This window comes from Vipera ursinii, assembly GCF_947247035.1.
Source record: "Vipera ursinii genome assembly, chromosome: 2".
In the NCBI taxonomy this organism is placed as follows: Eukaryota; Metazoa; Chordata; class Lepidosauria; order Squamata; family Viperidae; genus Vipera; species Vipera ursinii.
This window is the reverse complement of record NC_139513.1, coordinates 284,270,616-284,289,374: the sequence shown is the minus strand read 5'-3', so window position 1 is coordinate 284,289,374 and position 18,759 is coordinate 284,270,616. Positions and strand designations below refer to the sequence as shown.

The 18,759-nt window shown below is 56.6% G+C and overlaps 1 protein-coding gene across 4 annotated transcripts in view; it reads left to right on the top strand.

Moving 5' to 3' along the window:
- Positions 1-18,759, top strand: part of UNC13B (unc-13 homolog B) — a 163,082-nt gene that overhangs the window by 97,802 nt on the left and 46,521 nt on the right. For all 4 annotated transcript variants that reach the window (XM_083356830.1, XM_083356829.1, XM_083356831.1 and 1 more), the window contains 6 exons: positions 9,553-9,599; positions 11,184-11,262; positions 12,707-12,781; positions 13,356-13,575; positions 17,044-17,271; positions 17,414-17,555. In XM_083356830.1, coding sequence (XP_083212956.1) covers positions 9,553-9,599; positions 11,184-11,262; positions 12,707-12,781; positions 13,356-13,575; positions 17,044-17,271; positions 17,414-17,555 — 791 coding nt within the window. The remainder of the gene's footprint in view (positions 1-9,552; positions 9,600-11,183; positions 11,263-12,706; positions 12,782-13,355; positions 13,576-17,043; positions 17,272-17,413; positions 17,556-18,759) is intronic.

Below are 18,759 nucleotides of genomic sequence, written 5' to 3'. Positions count from 1 at the left end.
TGCGGAGAGGCCCAGAGGCCTTTGTTGGGGCCCCCACCAAGGAGCCTGTGTTGTACTTCTACGGCATCCCTGAGCAGGAGGGGGAGAACACAAAGGAAATTGTCTGCCGCTTCCTCTCCGAGTATCATTGCTTCAACGGTCTCCAGCGCATCAAGGAGGCTTACAGATCGGGGGCGTCCGTGGGGGTCCCATTCGCACCTCGCCCCGCTGTTGTGAAACTGGCCACGGCCGAGCACCGAGACTTCATTCTCCAGAAGTCCATCCTCTTGCAGAACGCAGGAATAACCATTGCTGAGCAGCACGGCCCAGTGAGTCTCAGCGGGCAGCTGGGCATGTTGCCATCCTCTGGCCTGAGACCCCAGCCCTGGGACTTCCCCAATTCACAGGGAGAAGGAGGGAGGAAGGATGGGGACGGTCAGCTCCGGAAGGACTCCTGCCAGGCTCAGCGCCAGAAGCAAGGCTGCCTAGGTGAGAGGGCTGGCTTGCCACAAAAGTCCACTTTAGCGAAGAAGAGCAGCTTAATTTCTGAACTTGAGGAAAAGATGGGGAGGGTTGTGCAAATCATCAGCAGCAGCGAGCAGGCTTTGCAGAAAAACCACTCTTCCGCCAGCATCTCCGAAGCCCCCCCAAAACTGCTAGAGGTCTCAAAAAACCACATGGGGAAGTCCTGGCCTTTGGGGGAACTCTTAAATCTCAGGGGCTTGGAGGCTGCTCTGGAGAAAGTAAGAGACCACGGCTCCGGGGCTGAGAATGTGACCAAGGACCCCCCCTCCTCCTCCTCCTCTTCCTCCTCCCCCCCCACCCCCACTGGTGTGGGCAAAGCAGGAGGGCTGGTTCCAGGGGCGAGGAAGACCGTCTGTGTGGGTCTCAGTCCTGAGCAGGTCAATCTCCATGAGGAGGAAAATGAGGAGAAGCAGGAGGCACCCCGCAAGGGCGTGATCCTGCCAGGCTGTAAGGTAGCCATGCACAAGTTGACGGGGAGCAGCGAGACCCTCAAGGACATGATGGAGATCGACCTGAACGAGCAGGATCCCACCGATCACGTCTTCCGGGACGTCTTGGAGAACTCCCAGTTTTTCCTTGAGCATTCCCAGGGCAACGTTGACCTGGTGGACATGAGGTTCTACACCAACAAGCTGGGGAAGGCGCTCAGCCACTTCAGGTCCGCCCTGCAGGTGGTCTTCCACAAGCTGGAGACGGCCGACTCGGAGGTTGTCCTCGGAAGTGACCACGGCTTCCCGGTGGCCAGTGAGCCACTCTTGGAGGCCCACGCCAGCACGGAGACCTTTGCCGAGAGCCCGCCCAGCCTGTCTTCTGAGAGCCAAGCCAACACGGCCGTCAGCAGCGACAGTATGGGACCCCCGCAGAGGCCCCTCCCTAATGGCTCCCCCTTTGCTGACGAAGCTCCTATCCTTCCTGCGGTGGCCTCTCCGGACTCCGGGAGCTGTGCGCATCAGCCTTTCCCCGCTGAGCCTTCCCAACTGCCTGCCCCGGCGGACCCCCCTGGGCCGAGACCCCCCCTGAGTCTTGAGAAGGTGTGTGCAGAGACCATTTACTTGAACAAGTGCATCAACAATTTCAAAAATGTGCTGAAGGAGAAAAGGCAAATGCGCCGGAGGTGCTTGAAGGAGCTGGCCCAGGAGCCGAGCTGGACTTCTGCCGAGGAGACGCCTGCAGGTACAGGGCCCCCTTGGACACCCCTCCCCAATGCTTCCCTCCCTCCAGGGCAGCTTCTTCTGTGAAGCGTCTTGCAAGTTGGTAAGATGGAGCCGAAGCGTTGCCCGCAAACACAAAAGCGACTTTTAGACAAATGCAGAAACCCGAGCGGTCTGTCCGAGGAAGATGCTGGCCCTTTTCTCGGGCTCTCAGCCAGCCCGTGGCGGATGAGAAAGAGCCTTTGCAGCCCCATCACAGGGCCCAAAATGGCATGACGTCTTGGCAAGGGGAGCTGCGGTTGGCTGGTTGGGGGAATCCCCCCCCCCTTTGGGCTGCCTGAAATGCACATTTGACTAATAGCCTCCTTTCCTCTCCCTGCCAAGGTGTCCCTTGAGGGCCCACATGAAGCACAGTTCTGTCCCAGACCAAACTGACGTGGCCTGGGCCTCAGCCAGACGTCCCCCAAGGGCAGGGCTAGGCAACCTCGGCTCTTTTATGACTCGTGGACTTCAACTCCCAGAATTCCTGAGCCAGCCACACTGAGGGGAAAAGGGAGAGGTTTCCATGCTGAGCCATGCAGGCTCAGGAATTCTGGGAGTTGAAGTCCACGAGTCATAACAGTGCCGAGGTTGCCTAGCCCTGCCCGAGGGGGCTGGAGGGAGAAAGGCCCCCTCAAGCCTAGCAGCTGGCAACCAGTGGATGGGGGTGCTTGAGATGTGGGTCGCAGCCTCTCTGCTGCTTTGGCCAGGAGGAAGGGTGTGGACGGAGAGGTGGCACGAGGCTTGGCCTTGGAAGAGCCACCAGGGATGGGGATGGGGACCGGGAGGAGCTGCGCCCACTTCGCCCCTTTGCCAGACTGGTGTGGCCCCTGCCCAGAGCCCTTCCTGCCGTGCACGCCTTCCTTGGCAGTCTTGGACGAGAGGAGGATGTGGGTGTCTCAAGTGTCCCCTGGTTGCTTGTTTCCATAATGGGAGGGAAGGGAGTCTCTGGCTAGCCGGATGGCACAAAATGGCCTGGAAAGCAGCCAAGGCAACATTCCCCCCCTCCCCACCCCTGGTTTGGTTCCCACAACCTTTCAGGAAAAAGCTGCGCTGGACCCAGGAGGCTCACTGCAGGCCCCAGAGACTGTAGAGATTTGGGGGTGCTGCCATTGGCAGAGAGTTTCAAGGGCAGGGAGAGGGTTCAGGAACCCCGCCCTTGATGCTGTGCCCAGCACGGAGCCTAGAAAAGCAGGAAAGTGTTACAGAGCGTTCCCAGTTCCTCCTAAATCTGGGGACCTTTAAAATACCTGCCAGAATTAGAGGTTCGTGTAAAGGCTTTTCTTTGATCAACCGTGGGGGCGTACACTGGCTGGAGGGGGGAGCCTTAGCAGCTGAGACTCCTGTTAGAAGCCCACTCTTTTCCCCGATCATCCTGTGGCTGGGAGACAAGCGTAATGTCCTCCATCCGTCCATCCATTTCACATTCTGAAAGAGAGAAATCTCTTCCCATGAAGTCCGAGTCCCATCCCACAGCTCTTGAACGTTGTTGTTGTTAGTTGAGAAGTCGTGTCCGACCCATCGCGACCCTATGGACAATGTTCCTCCAGGCCTTTCTGTCCTCTACCATCTTCTGGAGTCCCTTTAAGCTCACGCCTACTGCTTCAGTGACTCCATCCAGCCACCTCCTTCTCTGTCGTCCCCTTCTTCTCTTGCCCTCAACCTTTCCCAGCATTAGGCTCTTCTCCAGTGAGTCCTTCCTTCTCATTAGGTGGCCAAAGTATTTGAGTTTCAACTTCAGGATCTGGCCGCCTAAAGAGCAGTCAGCGTTGATCTCTAGGACTGACCGGTTTGATCTCCTTGCAGTCCGAGGGACTCGCAGGAGTCTTCTCCAGCACCACAGTTCAAGGGCCTCAATTCTTTGGCGCTCAGCCTTTTTCATGGTCCAGCTTTCACAGCCATACATTGCAACTGGGAAGACCATAGCCTTGAACGTAGGCAGATGTTATCCCTGCTAAAAAAGCCACAGAAGCAAAGAGCCGCTGAGCCTCTTGCTCCCTCAGGATGTCTGACATGTAAAGAGCAGCCACTTAGTCTCTCAAGGCTGTCCGATCTCCTCAGGCCATGTCTGCAGCCTCGGACACGCTGGGCCGTGCTTGGTCCCGGAGAGTTCGCAGCTGCCTGCTCGTTTTCCCACATGGGGAAGACTGACTAGGGATGACGGGGAAACCGGGGCTGGCGTGTGTGGTTGGCACAGCACGTTTTTCTCGTCGTCCTCGCAAAAGAGCAGGATTGGTTTCCCCGCCGATTCTTTCCGTGTCTTTTGAGTCAGGCCAGTTTCCGGACTTTTTATTTATTTATTTATTTTAATTCCATTTATATCCCGCCCTTCTCCGAAGACTCAGGGCAGCTTACAAGCTTAGAAGTAGCCTTCATTCTATGTATATGCCTGCTTATTAGGGCTTTCACACACCCCCAAGCGGCATTATTACAAAGTCAGCTTATTGCCCCCAACAATCTGGGTCCTCATTTTACCTACCTGGGAAGGATGGAAGGCTGAGTCAACCTTGAGCCTGGTGGGACTCGAACCTGCACTAATGGCAGGCAGCTGGTGTTACTTAAGGAGGCATTAGCCCACTGCTCCACCAAGGCTGCTCCACCAAGACTTGGATTTGAGTTGCTGGCTGAGAATGATGGAAGGTCTACCACGAGACACCTGGAACACAAACTCTTCCCCCCAAAGTTGGGAAACTCTGCATTGGGCGGGGTGGGGGGGGAGTTAGCCTGTGAAGAGCAGGGGCGGGTGGAGGGAAGAGGCAGGCCCAAAGCACCACGGATTTTCCCCCAAATGCCAAGAGCTCGATTGCCCCACATTGGTGCATTCGGAGCCTTCCGATGTTTTGCTGAGAACTCGTCCTTTTGTGGTCACCGAAAGTTTTGTGTTTCCCCTGGGCCACACCTGGCCAGGGCTTCTCTGCTGTTTGCCGCTTTGTGTCAGGGTCAGACTCTTTTGAAGTATCAGCTGGTTTGTCATATAGCCTCTTTGCCTTGTTGCAGGCCAAACACATCCTGAGGGTCCTGTGTGCTCTCTGAGCTTGGCTGTTTTCTTGCAGACGTTTCATGACCCAACTAGGGAACGTCCTCAGTGCTAGAAGGGAGAGGGGTTTTCAAGGAAGAGGAGGAGGGAGGAGGACTGTCGAGTCCTTAGTGCTTTCTGAGCAGGGTGGTTTTCTTGCAGACGTTTCATGACCCAACTAGGGAACGTCATCAGTGCTTGTGATCATCATAATCAGACTAGCACAGTAGTTTGGATAATGTAACCTCTGCAAGAAAACCGCCAAGCTCAGAGAGGGCCAAGTACCCCAGAGTTGAACTCTGAGCTACGAGTATTCTCCTGTATTGCATCCTGGGGTGGTTTGGCAATAGGCCACATTACGCTAAAGGTACATCCTTCAATTTGCTATTACGGATGCAGATTCTTCTCCTTGCAGAAGACTTTCCTCAGCCACATTTGCTCTCGGAGTATATGAAGTATTTGGTCATGTTAGTGGTGCCCCTTTGGGTTTGGGGGTCTCGTGGACTTGATGGTCACAGCCCTGGTACAGATCAGGTGGGGGGGGGGTCTTCTGTTGTCTGGTTCAGGTGGAATTTGGAAAGGAGAGGAAGTGGAAGAGAGAGCAGATAACTTGATGTAGCCCTGGCCAGAACCAGCCAAACAGCTGTCCCGAAGGTGCTTTTTTTCTCTCAGAGGCATTCAGTTCTGACTGAATGGTGGGAAATGGAAGGATTTATACTCCTTGCAGTCATTCTTCCATTCCCCAGCATTCAGCCAGAACTGAAGAAGCTTCTTGGTTGAGAAGCGAAACGTCTTCGAGGAAAAAAAAAACCCAAGAAAGTCCCGTTGCCTTTTGCAAAAGCATCTTTGGGACAACCGTGACCTGGAGGATGGAGAATCTCCATAGATATTCAGCCAAACATCCCCACCCTGGAGAGGGTGAAGAGCCACATTTTCCCTCAAATAGGCCCTTTGGGAAAAAGATTTATTTCTCAAGCTACTTTTGTTTGAAGAAGGCCAGGATCTCTGCAGGTAAAACCAAAGAGTTTTGCGTGGATTGGTTACCGTTTGCTAAAGTTCATTCTTAGAGCTTCTAACTTTGACATCCGTTTCAGGTTGTTGTTTTTTTTTATTCTTGAGGTAGAACCCCCCCCCCCAAAAAAAGAGTCAGTCTGGAGCTGGGTGACACCAAAATCAAATCAGTCAGTTTGTGAAAATCGACTTTGAGCTGCACACAAAGAAGAGTAGCCAGAGGGGCAGGAAGGCCCAGTGGAACAGAGCACTAGCCAAAACATCTATTCACAACTCATAAACTGCCATCCAACCACGATCCAAAGCCTCAATGACATCAGTTTCAGACCCTTCCAGAATGCTGGGTGGCAGAGCGGGGGGAGGGGAGGGGTTGATCTTATGTTGAGGCATAACACAACAATTTGGACTTTCTGTTCGTTACGATATCAGACCCTAAACCAGGGGTAGGCAACCTTGGCTCTTTTATGCTGGCTCAGGAATTCTGGGAATTGAAGTCTCCGAGTCATAAAAGCGCCAAGGTTGCCTACCCCTGCCCTAAACCAAGCAACTATAGCAACTTCATGACCACTGGACTTCAACTCCCAGAATTCCTGAGCCAGTCATGCTGGGTCGGGAATTCTGGGAGTTGAAGTCTCCAGGTCCTCAGTTATGAGTTGCCCTCCCCTGCCCCTGTGGGTCACCACTGCCTCCCTGGATACTTCCATACTGCAAGAAGCCCCCGTCCCCCAGCCTCGCCCTGTGGTTACTGACGGGGTCCGGTGGGGAGACTCGCCCCATGCCAGGACTTTATTGGGATCCCTGGTCCAGAGTCAGGGAATGGGATGGTTTGGGTCGTGATCTCACACTTTGAGGAGAAAGGATTTGGTTCTGCTTGTTGCTATCCAGTAGTAAAGTTGTCTTGTGTAATGCGAAGCAACAATAAGGAATGTTTTTACTGAAAGGCAAGCAGAATCCGCATGGAAAACATGGACCCAGCATCTCAGGGCCCCCCCCCACCACCACCACTTGCCAGCCTCCCTGGTCACTGCAATTCCACCAGCTGGGCCCTCTCCACCCAAGAGGGGGATTCTGGGTTGACATCCCGGGGGTCGGGGGCAACATGGCTGTGCAAGTTTGCGCCACTCGCCAAGCTTCACCCGTAACCGATACGTGTTCTACTAACCATGTTTACTCTCCTTTCCTCTCTCGCTTTTTCCTCCTCCTTTGCAGAAAGAAGTAGAGGAGAACTTCAGGTTATTGACTCTCCTTTGTGTGTTTCTGACTGACTCTGGTGTGTGTCGTTCTTGCATGTCCCCTCAAGTTGCTTTGGCTGAGGCTTGATGTGTTTGGGGAGGGTTGGCATGAGCCGGCTTCTGGAGGCATGGAGAGACGACCTGGCGCCTTGGCCTGAAGGAGCAGCCAAGAGCCGATTCCCAGCCGAGATCCCTGGGTCACACACACACCCCCGCCCAGTTCCCAATGAAGACGTGGGTGCTGCATGACACAGAAAGGCTGGGGGGAGCCAGGTGGCCTTCAGGGCCCTGTAGAGATGGGGATTCTCTTCCGGCCTGCCTCTCTGCACCGTCCTGGAAGGGATCTGCTGGAAAGACCACCACATGCTCCTTATTTAAAGATAATGAAGAAAGAAATATAAACATGGCTGGTCTGAGAGAAGAGCGCTTGTTTCTTTGCAGTGCTCTCTGGCAAATGAGCAAAAGCATGTGCTGCTTCTTTATAAAGGCTGAAGAAGGTGGATTGTACGGAACCCCTTGACCCAGCTGGGGGAGGGGTGCATTTCTCACTTTCCGGCGTGAGAAAATCCGTGGGTACAAAAACAGCCCAGTGCCCAGCGGGGCTGCCATTTGCACCGAGGTCCCCTTTTATTTGCAGAGGCAGCTGATGCCCCAAAGCCCAGTTCTGTAGGAGATCCTTCAAATTCCTTGTTTGGTTCTCTTTGCAGTCGGGAATTGATGTAAGGCTTGGTACTCCTTAGCCCCCCCCCGATCCCGTTTTCCCCAGGAAACGAGACTTGCAGGAGATCCACATTTGTGGGTGCCAGAGAAGCCAGGGAGAATGTCCCAGTTCGTCTGCCACTGGAGCCACAAAGGAGCAGCTGGAAACGGGGGTGGGTGGGGAGAAAGACCAGCCGCTTCAGCTTATGTTGCCTCTATTATTATTTTCTTTTCTGAAGGGCTAAAGGCACACCAGGGTTTGTGCAGTGCTGCAGTGAACAATGCCAGCCAAACTCAGAAATGCCGGCACAAATGTTTTGGCCTCGGCTATGAATGGGGGAGGGTCTTTTTCACTCCTGTCTTTGGCGGGGGGGGGGGAGCTCCTGGATCAAAGGATGGACTTTTTGCTGGCGGCTAAAACCTTTCAAAGCGGTAATCCTTCTGTTTTCCTGGAATCTCTTTCCTGCTGGACATAAAATGGGCAGAGTGATATCTGGAAGGCGGCCATCGGTGGGCTGCCAAACCAGCAGGATCCGTGGTCTTAAAACCAGAAAGGCTGGGGGGGGGGGGGTTAATTTACTGCAAATTGGATTATCTCCCGTCAGGCCAAGTACAAGGAAGCCGTGAAGACCGTTGGCTCTTTGGGATGGAGATGTTGGCAGTGGCTCAGATTACGTCCAGCAGAAAGTCAAGCGGATCTGCAGCCAGTGGTGGACTAGACCGCTGGAGGCCAAATTGGGGGGTGGGGGAGTTCCAATGGTGGGGGTGGGGCGCCTCACCACCCAAGGGAGAAGAAAGCTGATTTATGTTGCTAGCTGTCCTGTCTCCTTTGCGCTTGGAGACGGTTGTGCGAAGTCTTAAAATAGGGAACGAGGAGTGAGGCAGTGCAGGGTCGGTCATTATTTCTGGAGCCGTTGTGAGCTGGCTGTGTAGGTATGGGAGGGGCTCACACTGGGGGGGAGGGGGTTGCTTTGACTGACCCTCTTCCGATAGCTTCCCAGCCAGCTCCTCTTTAGCAGCAGCAATTCCTTTGCTTTTTTAAAAGACAGATGTTGCTCGGACGCTCTGCGCAGGGCAGGGGTCTTCAAACTTGGCCACTTTAAGACTGGTGGACTTCAACTCCCAGAAAAGCTGGCGGGGGAATTCTGGGAGATGAAGTCCATGGAACTCAGAGTTGCTAAGGTTGGACACCCCAGCGAAGGGAATTGCACCTCCTCTTGGTCCTGGGGGGGAGAGGAGGAGCCCCCTCCAGCCCCTCTTCTCTAGAAGCTAGAGACCGTGACCATGAAGAGGAGTGCTCCTGCTGCTCGGAGTGGGTGTCCGGAGCTGCACTGGAGGGTGACCGGCTGCTGGATCACCCGGCTGTTGCCTGCCACATAAAGCCCCTGGGGCTCAGGGTCTGCCCAGGCCTGGACTCCCAGACTCCACCATCTTGGGTGAGGCCTCAGGGCTCACCTGGGCCTTTGCCAGCGCCCCACAGCCCTTCCTAAAGACGCTTGCAGGTGCCGCTCTGGCTGCGGGTGCAAGAGACTGGTTGGAGAGGTGAGGGCCTTTTGCAAAGAAGGGGCCACTGGGGGGCTTCGGTGGATGTATGTGGGATCCCCACCATGGTCTTTACCAACCTGGGTGAAAGGTTTGCCCTGGGCAGGCTGAGATTATACAAGAAAGTTTCCCCTTCCCCTTCCCCCCCCCCCCGGTTGCACCGAACAGGCTGCGTTTCCCTCGTGTCCACACCGGTGTCTCCCATCAGCCCCACCCCCACCCCCCCAATTCCTGCTGTGGACCGCTGGCCAGGGAGCACCTGCCTGTGTTTTTATGCATGGACCTCCTCCTTGAGTTCATCCCTTCAACTTGCTGGATGGGAAGTAATTCTGTCGTTTTCTCTTTTCCATCACTGAAGGATCTGGATGATGGCAACTCTTCAACGTCTCCATGGTTCAAAGGAGGGTGAGTAGCCTTTGAGGCCCCTGCAGCGCTCTCTCTCTCCCTCCCTCTCTCTCTCTCTCCCTCTCTCTCTCCCTCTCTCTCTCCCTCTCTCTCCCCCTCTCTCTCCCTCTCTCTCTCTCTCTCTCTCTCTCTCTCTCCTCCTCTCTCTCTCTCCCTCTCTCTCTCTCTCTCTCTCCCTCTCTCTCTCCCTCTCTCTCCCTCTCTCTCTCTCTCCCTCCCTCCCTCTCTTTCTCTCCCTCTCTCTCTCCCTCTCCCTCTCCCTCTCTCTCCCTCCCTCTCTCTCTCTCCCTCTCTCTCTCTCCCTCTCTCTCTCTCTCTCTCTCCCTCTCTCTCTCTCTCTCCCTCTCTCCCTCTCTCTCTCCCTCTCTCTTTCTCCCTCCCTCCCTCTGTCCCTCTCTCTCTCTCTCCCTCCCTCTGTCCCTCTCTCTCTCTCCCTCTCTCTCTCCCTCTCTCTCTCCCTCTCTCCCTCTCCCTCTCTCTCTCTCTCTCTCTCCCTCTCTCTCTCTCTCCCTCTCTCTCTCCCTCTCCCTCTCTTTTCTCCTCTCCTCTCTCTACACAGAACTGCTCTTTCCATGGGGCTTCCTTCCTTCCTTCCTTCCTTCCTTCCTTCCTTCCTTCCTTCCTTCCTTCCTTCCTTCCTTCCTTCCTTCCTTCCTTCCTTCCTTCCTTCCTTCCTTCCTCCATCTTTCCTGCACTGCTGCTTTCGAAGCCGGGCTCCCCCTCAGCCGAGCGCTCCCACTCCCCTTCTTTCCAGCGTGACTTGGGGGCCTGCCAGGAGAGAGGCGGAGAAGCCCCCCCCCTTTTCAAGCTGTTTGATTTTCCGTGTGTGACTATACTTGAATAGAGCCAGATGGCTTTGATCGGCAACATTTGAATTCGCTTGTTCACAACTGTTGGGGGGTGGGGGTGGGGGGGAAGGAATGGCAGGGAGGGGGCACAGCAGCTCCAACGTGGACTGAGACTGGTCCAGGCAGGGCATGAAGGGGGCGATCTCTGGCCCAGCCCTCCCCACAGACCTCAGGAGCCCAGAGCTGCCTCTGCCATTCATGTTTGGCATCAGCAGGAAGGAGCTTAATATAGCTGCCGTGGGGGTGGTGGGGAGGAGGGTTGATTTTGAGCAGAGGGCAAAGAAGACCCCCCCCCCTCATGCTTCTGGAGGATACCACGGTTGGGGGGGGCGTCGTTGAGGGGATCTTACAAGATGCCAACATTTTAGTCTTGAAAGGGCAGCTGGGGGACACCCTGTGCCTCCCTCCCTCCCTGGTAAATCTGGGCAGGTCACGGCTCGGCCAGCCTCTTCTGGGGCAAGTGGAGAGCGGCCCTGGTTTAACAATGTGTGTTTGCCGTGGGAGGCAGCTTGAGGGCCCTTGGAGAGCCGCAGGCTGAAGGCTCTTTCTGTGTCCAGACCCACAAAGGCTCTTGCCATATCCCAGTCCTCCCTTGCCTTGGCCGCCGATGTTCCTGGATGCCACCGGGGCTCTCCCACTCACCCCGCGCCCTTTATGGCCAGGCAGCATCCGGCGGGGTTTCTGCCACGTTCCCCCTTGCCCGCCCTAACGCCTTCCACCCCCTTGTTGCTTCTAGGCCAGCGGGTGGCCTGTACGGCATCGACAGCATGCCTGACCTACGGCAGAAGAAGCCCCTTCCGCTCGTCAGTGACCTGGTGAGAGGACCCCACCCCCTCAGTCACACCATGCCTCCCCCCAAGCTTTGGGCTATGGGTTGCTGGCCACCATAGCGGCAGAGTTTCCCCGGATCACAGATGGACGTTCTGCTGGTTGCGGGGGGTGGTGGTGGGGGTGAGGGGTGGAAAGGCACTTCCACATCCTACTCTCGAGTAGCAAAGAGAGGGGCAGGCAGCAAGGAAAAGCACCCTTGGGGCCTTCCACATCTCCGTTGACTGCTCAGCGTGCCCTTTCCTCAGGGTTGCAGGGCAGCGGGATGGGGGGGGGGCTGGAACCACTTTGCTGTTCCTGGGTAACTCATTTCCCCCCACCCGAGTTCTTTTGAGTGTGAGAAAGTGGAGCCTTCGTCCACAAAGAAGCAGCTCTTGTGACCAAACGTGTTAAAAAAGACATCTAGTTTGGGGGGGGGGTGTGTCTTGAGAATACCTCCCTCCCCCCCAACCGCGGCCTCTTCTCCCAGTGAAAGCAGGGAGGGGGAGAGAATTGGGACAAGAGGTGATTGGCCAGAAACAGCCCCATGTCAGGAAAATGGGATCGGGAGGGGGCCTTTGGAGCGTATTTCCGTGGGGGAGGGAAGGTTTCCCTCTGTACTTCCAGGTGGCAGAGGTAAACAGCCGGGGTGGGGGGGGGCAGTGTTCCAGCTGTGGGGAAGCAAATAGGAGGTGGGGAGGCTCCGCCTACCCTTCTAGGGGACTAGGATGGCTGCAAGCCCTGGGGGTTGGTCCTGGGGCTTGCCGAGGGTCCCCCTCGGTTGGGGTCCGGTAGCTGAGGGCAGGGTGGCATTAATGTGTTCTGCTTCTCTTGGACGCTGGCGCTTCCCTCCCGCAGGCCATGGTAAGTAAGCGGAGAGCAACGCCCAGCTTCCTTCGCCGAAGGGGTGCTCGCTCCCCCCCACACACTTTTTCCTGGAGCGGCTTGCGGCCCCTACGCCTCCTGGCCCATGGGGGACTTGGCCCTGGCGGCCTCGCTGCTCCCAGCCTGCTGACTGCTTGGCACCTGCCTGCCTTACTGGACTGGCTGACTTGCCCGGGTGGGGGAGAAGGAGGAAGAGGGCCTGGGTGGGGGACTGCCGGGGGCCCTCCAGGCATGGGCGGTCTCTCCCAGCAGATGGCCAGTCCAGCCAAGGGCTCCAGGACAGGGGACCCTCCTTCCCACCCAGAGACCCTCTGTGGGTGGGAGAGCTGGGGAAGGCCCCCCAGGCGGGGGTCTGGAGCTCCAACCGAGAGATCCTCCCCTGGGCCTTTGGGGGGGGAAGGGGAGAATGGTGATGGCGGCTGAGGGTTGAGGGCTGAGGGGATGGGGCAGGCAGGGTAGGAGGGCTCAGATGGTTTTCTCTTGAGGGGCTTCCATGCCCAAGAGACACTCCCCCCCATGCAAAGAAGTGTGCCCTCTGAAGCCCCCAATAACTGATTCCTTTTCCAGTCGCTGGTACAGTCGCGGAAGGCGGGCATCACTTCGGCCATGGCCACCCGAACGTCTCTCAAGGACGAGGAGCTGGTAAGGCCGGAGAGCAACTGGGCCAAGAGATGACTGGCGGAGGGGCGGGGTCAGGTCCTGAGCACGGGCAGGGGGGTCCTCTGAGGCCGTCCCCGAGGTGCATCAGGTGCTGCCCTCCCTTCCTCCCTGGCAGATGAGCAGAGCCGAGGGTGGGAGCCTTTCAGCTATACAAAAGCCACTTTGGGTGCCCCCACAGCAAGTGGGGGGGCGTGTTGGGGCTCTTGCTTTATGCGGGACCACAGTGCTCAGGAGAGATGTTTGCTAAAAGATGGGAGCCCACTCCTGCCCCTCCTTTGGAGCTGGGGAGCCATGTGGGGGGGAACCAAAGGAGTTAAGGGGGGGTCGGATTAGTCCCTGGCTCAATAAGCCAAGACTTGTGGCAGTGGCATGGGGAGCCTGGGTAGCATGTTATCCTACCCAGGCTGGACTTTGCAGAAACCTCCCGGTAGTTTGCAAATAGGGGTCTGCTCCAGGTATATCCATCTCACATCCCCAGGATTGGTGGGGGTGGGGGGGTGTTTCTCTCCTCTCCCAGCGAAAAGGGGGTTTCTTTCTTGAACCCTTTTTGTTTCAGAAATCACACGTGTACAAGAAGACCCTCCAGGCCTTAATCTACCCCATCTCCTGCACCACACCCCATAAGTTTGAGGTGTGGACCGCCACAACCCCCACCTACTGCTACGAGTGCGAGGGGCTCCTGTGGGGCATCGCACGCCAAGGGATGCGCTGTACGGAATGTGGGGTCAAGTGCCACGAAAAGTGCCAAGACCTGCTGAATGCCGACTGCCTGCAGAGTGAGTGGCGCTCTCTTTCCAGGCAGGGGGGGGGGAGGGAGGATGGAGACCCCTGGCTCTTGTGTGGGCTCTCCAAGCAACGAGAGGGGAGAGGGCCTTTCTTGAGCTGTGGCTGGCCAAAGGACCACGAAGGACTATTTTTGCACCCTAGCAAAGACCCCAAACCCTCCAGGTTGCCACAGTATCCTATTGTGCATATTGCTAAGCACATTGACTTGTGCTTTAGATTGTAAGCCACCCTGAGTCTTCGGAGAAGGGTGGGATATAAATGGGATTAAAAGTCTAGACTGCTGTAATGCTCTCTACATGGGGCTGCCCTTGAGGTCCACCCGGAGACTCCAACTGGTGCAGAATGCAGCCGCGCGAGTTGTCTTGGGAGTTTCCCGATACTCCCATGTTACACCTTTGCTCCGCGAGCTGCATTGGCTACCGGTTGCTCTCCGGGTGAGGTTCAAGGTGTTAGTTATGACTTACAAAGCCCTTCATGGCATGGGTCCGGATTACCTACGGCAACACCTGCGGCCGGCGTCAACTTCCCTCCGTCCAGTGTGCTTCCACAGAGAGGGCCTCCTCAGGGTGCCTCCGATCAAAGAATGCCGATTGGTGACCCCCAGGGGGAGAGCGTTCTCTGTGGGCGCGCCAGACCTTTGGAACCGCTTACCGGTTGAGCTCCGGATGGCCCCCGACCTTCGCTCCTTCCGGCGCGATCTCAAAACTTTCTTTTTCGAACAAGCTGGCCTGGTCTGACGGGATGGGGTTGGGTTTTTAAAATTAGTTTTAACTTTAATATGTATTGATTTTATGGGCATGATGTTTAATGGCTTTTTAATTTTTGTATTCGATTTTTATTGTGTATTGCCCTGTTCACCGCCCTGAGTCCTTCGGGAGAAGGGCGGTATAGAAATTAAATTATTAAATTAAATTAAAATAAAATAAAATAAAATAAAATAAAAAAATCCCCTTCAGCTTGCTGTTCCTGCTGTCAGCAAAGGACTGCTGGTGTTGTTTGAAGTTGAACCTCCTCCTGCCCCCCCCCTTCAGAGGAAGGAGGGAAGGAAGGGAAGGAGAAGGGAAGGAAGGAAGAGGAAGAAGGCAGAGAGGGAAGGAATTGTGTTAAATAAAACAAAACGGAGCACTTGGGAGATAAGCCTGGATGCCCTGCTAGTGAAGGACAAGTCACGTCCGAAAGGAGGAGGCTGACTGCCACACCCTCCCGGCTGGGGACCGGGCTCTGCCCCTTTCTCCGCCCTGGCAGCTCCTTCCCTGTTGCGTGGTAAGGAGATGCCCAGGCGGAGAGATGCCCAGCTCCACCGAGGAGGAAATTCCCGGAGACGGGAGAAAAGGCGGCTTTCTCAGTCAGGGATCGGGTCCGAGAATTTATGAGGAGAGCATCAGCAAAGATGGAAGAGGGGGGATCCTCTAGGAAGCTGAATCTCGGGGTTCTGCTCATGCGCCCCTCTTCACGGCAGGCAGGGTTCCTCCGTAGCTCTCGGCCTTGATTGTCCCTTCGGAAGGGCCCTCCTTGGGGAGGGGCTGAGGGGCTTGGCCTAAGCCCAGGGAGACCTGGATTCGAAGCCCCTCCCTGCCATGGAAGATCTGCCCCCCCACCACCGCCCACTCAGCATGCGCCCCCACCTCCCGCCCCCACTCCCCTTGGAGGAAGGCCAGGGCATGGAAGAAAGCCTGGCAGCCCTGCAGCTTGTGGAAGGAAGGCAGAGGAGACCGGGTGCTTCTGGGCCGGGTGGGCGCCGGAGGGGCCTGTGCCAAGCTGGGAAACCCAGCTCGGGGTCCCTCCGTGGGAGAGGAGGGGGCCACCTTTCTTTTTGGCAGCCGTGGCGCCGAGTGTGGAAGCGGTGATGAAAGCGCAGCCTTGACAGGTGCCCGTTTCCTCAGAGTCCCTCTGTCAAGAAATGTTTGCACAGCAGCCCGGGTGCCAGAGAAGACGGGTTTTATTTTAAGTGGCAAAGCCTATTTTCAGTTCCAAGAACAAATCATAACGCAGGCCTTACCCTCCCACCCAGCAGATGTCCTCCATACCTCCATACGGGGGAGAGGCAAACTTTCTGAAAGAGCTGCGGGGCTTCCCTTCTCGCCGGAGGGAGACGGGCCTGGCCACCCGGGCTCTTCTCCAGGCAGGGCCCAGCAGGGGCCTTTCCTTTCGGGAGACAGGCGCCCGGCTCTCTCCGCCCGGGAGTCCTCCAGCTCTCTCTTGCCCCAGCCAGCGGCCTCCTTCCCATGGCTGGACTACAGTTCCCAGATGCCCCCGGGACCAGGAATTAGGAGACCTGCAGTCAGGCTTCTCAGCAGAGCAACCCCCGGGAGAAGACTGCTCAGCCCAGCAGCACGGCCCTCATCCCCCATCATGCACATCCACCCGCAAGCTGTCTGTGGCCCCTGCAGGCTCACCTGGGCTTCCCTGCACACACCTGCGGCCCTCACTGGGCTGCCCTTCCACCCTGCATCCCTTCCAAGCCTCTGCGGCATCCACCTGCCTCCCTCCCCCGTTCTTGCCTGAGACTCACAGGGTCCTAAAGTTGTAATGGCAACTTGGACTGCTGGGATTCAACGAATCAGAATAGAGCTGGAAGGGGACCTTGATGGTCCTGTAGCCCAACCCCCTGCTCAAGCAGGAGACCTTTTACCGTTGTAGTCAAATGGCTGTCCGGTCTCCTCTTGAAAACCTCCAGTGTTGGAGCACTCACAAGTTCTGAAGGCAACTTCTACTGATTAATTGTCCTCCCCACCTGGAAGTTTCTCCTCGGCTCTAGCTTTCCTTCCCTCCTGGGGGAATTCCCATCCATTGCTTCTGCCTTCTGGTGCTCTGGAGCAGGGGTCCCCAACCCCTGGTCCGTGGACCAGCACCGGCCCACAACATGCCAGCAACCGGGCCGCACTAACCAGCAAAGCCCCATCCGTGGGATGCAGGCAACACACAAAACCATGCCCTCTCTCTGATCCATGGAAAATCTTTCTCCACAGAACCGGTCCCTGGTGCTCAAAAGGTTGGGGGGGGGGGGCTCTGCTTTGGAGAACAGCTTGATTACCCGCCCTGGGGGAGCCCTTAAGTACTGGAATAAGGTGGCCACCTTGTCCCCAGGCATTTAAGGGTTAGGATTGCTGACCCTAAGCAATGCAGTCACCTGGCACTGCACTTTGAAACCGCATTGCTTAGCAACCACAATCCTGGTCCCAGTTTCCATTGCAACCTGGAGACTGACTCACCTCCCCCGAGTCTTCTCACCTGCAGCCCAGGTAACCGGGGGGGGGTCCCTTCGGTGGGCTTTGCCAGCCCCCTCTCCCTTCTCTGGGCCAAACTGCCTCTTATCCAGGTGCTCCCCGAGTGTGGCTCTTCCCCCTCCCCCCCAAGGTCACCCACACATTCCCTTCCAACTGGACAGAGGAGCAGGTGCAGTGCAGACAGGCCAGTCCCGGTGACTCCGCCGCACCCCTCTCCTCTTCACTCCACAGGAGCCGCCGAAAAGTGCTCCAAGCACGGTGCCGAGGATCGGACCCAGAACATCATCATGGCGATGAAGGACCGTATGAAGATCCGGGAGCGGAACAAGCCAGAGATCTTTGACCTGATCCGGGACGTCTTCGGGGAGAACAAGGTGACCCACGGGCAGCAGATCAAGGCGGTGAAGCAGAGCGTCTTGGATGGGACCTCCAAGTGGTCAGCCAAAATCACCATCACAGGTGAGGGAAGAAGCAGAGGCCTGGGGATGGGGCAGGAGGGCAGCCCTCCTGAAGCTGCCCCAGAGCCAGGGACTCTGCTTCCGGGGCACTTCCTGGCCTCCCCCTCACCCCTTCCTCTTCCTCCCCCTCCCCCTCCCGGCAGTGGTTTGTGCCCAAGGCCTGCAAGCCAAGGACAAGACCGGCTCCAGCGACCCCTATGTGACCGTCCAGGTGGGCAAAACAAAGAAGAGGACCAAGACCATTTTTGGGAATCTGAACCCCGTTTGGGAGGAGAAGTTCCATTTGTAAGTATCGGCGTCCTCGGTGCTGCTTCAGGTGCTCCCTAAAAACATGTGGGTGTTTGCACAGAGGGGCCGTTGCACTGGGCATCCCTTGTTATTAAGGGGAGGGGGACTCGGCATTGGGAAGAGGGGAAGTCAGGAGCGACCCCTGCCTCCCATCCTATGATTCAAGCAACAGGTTGCACGTAGATGTCTTTACTCCTTGGATTTATGTGGCCACCCAAATCCCAGGAGGGATCCATCCAGGGCTTCTCGCCCAACAGAGGGTCCCTAAAAGGAGGGCCCACCTCCCAAGCAAGGACTCTGTGTGAGGGAAGGCAGGGGGTCCTTGGACCCGGGCTCTGAGGCTCCTCAGTAGGGCAGGAGGGCCGTTCTGGGGTGACCCCCGTGAGGGGTGTGCCTGGAGCCTTCCCCTTCACCTCCCGCCTGCAGCTTCTTCTCGGGAAGAAATGAACGGGCGCCTTTCTCCTCTTCCTTCTGCTCCCTGGACCTGACTGGGCCCCCTCAGAGCCTCAGCCAAGCCCAAGGCAGCTGCCAGGAAGTGTGTGCCCAAGAAGAAAGGCAGGAGGCGGAAGGCTGGCTGTGGGTGGCAAAAACCTGCCCTGAATGGCGCTCAGGGGGTGCCTGTGATTCAGGAAGCAGCCCTGCGTCTCTCCGCGGACCAAGCCAGCCGATTCGGCTGCTCAGCGCAGGTGTTTTTTCGGAGGGTTGGCCGTCTTCCTGCCTTTTTCCTCCAGAGGCATATAATCAGCGGCTGATTGCTCTGGCAGAGATTGGAGCCCCTGGGCTCCCTTCCTGGAGGTGGCAAATAAAGGAGGCGAGGTAATTAGGATAATGAACCCTCATTATGCCAAGAGGGGCCGAGATGGCATGGCTGGGAAATGGCATGGCTGCGTCAGGGGCCCTGCGTGCACGGATCCTTAGAGAGTTTTCTGGCCTTTTGGAGCCAAGAATATGTGAAGTTTGGCACCAGCGTGTTGCACGTGGTGCGAAGAAAATTCCTGTCTGCACACACAAATAAATGGGACTGTTACTAGCAGGGACTGATAAGGGGAAGCAATTAAATGGAAGTGTCCAAACAGCGTCATCAGCTGTGAAAAAGGCCAACAGCTCGTTGGGTATCGTAAGAAACGGTGTTGAAAATAAACATATTGAAAATAGAGGTGCCAATATTAGGATGGCCTTGCATAAACCAGTGGTGCGACCA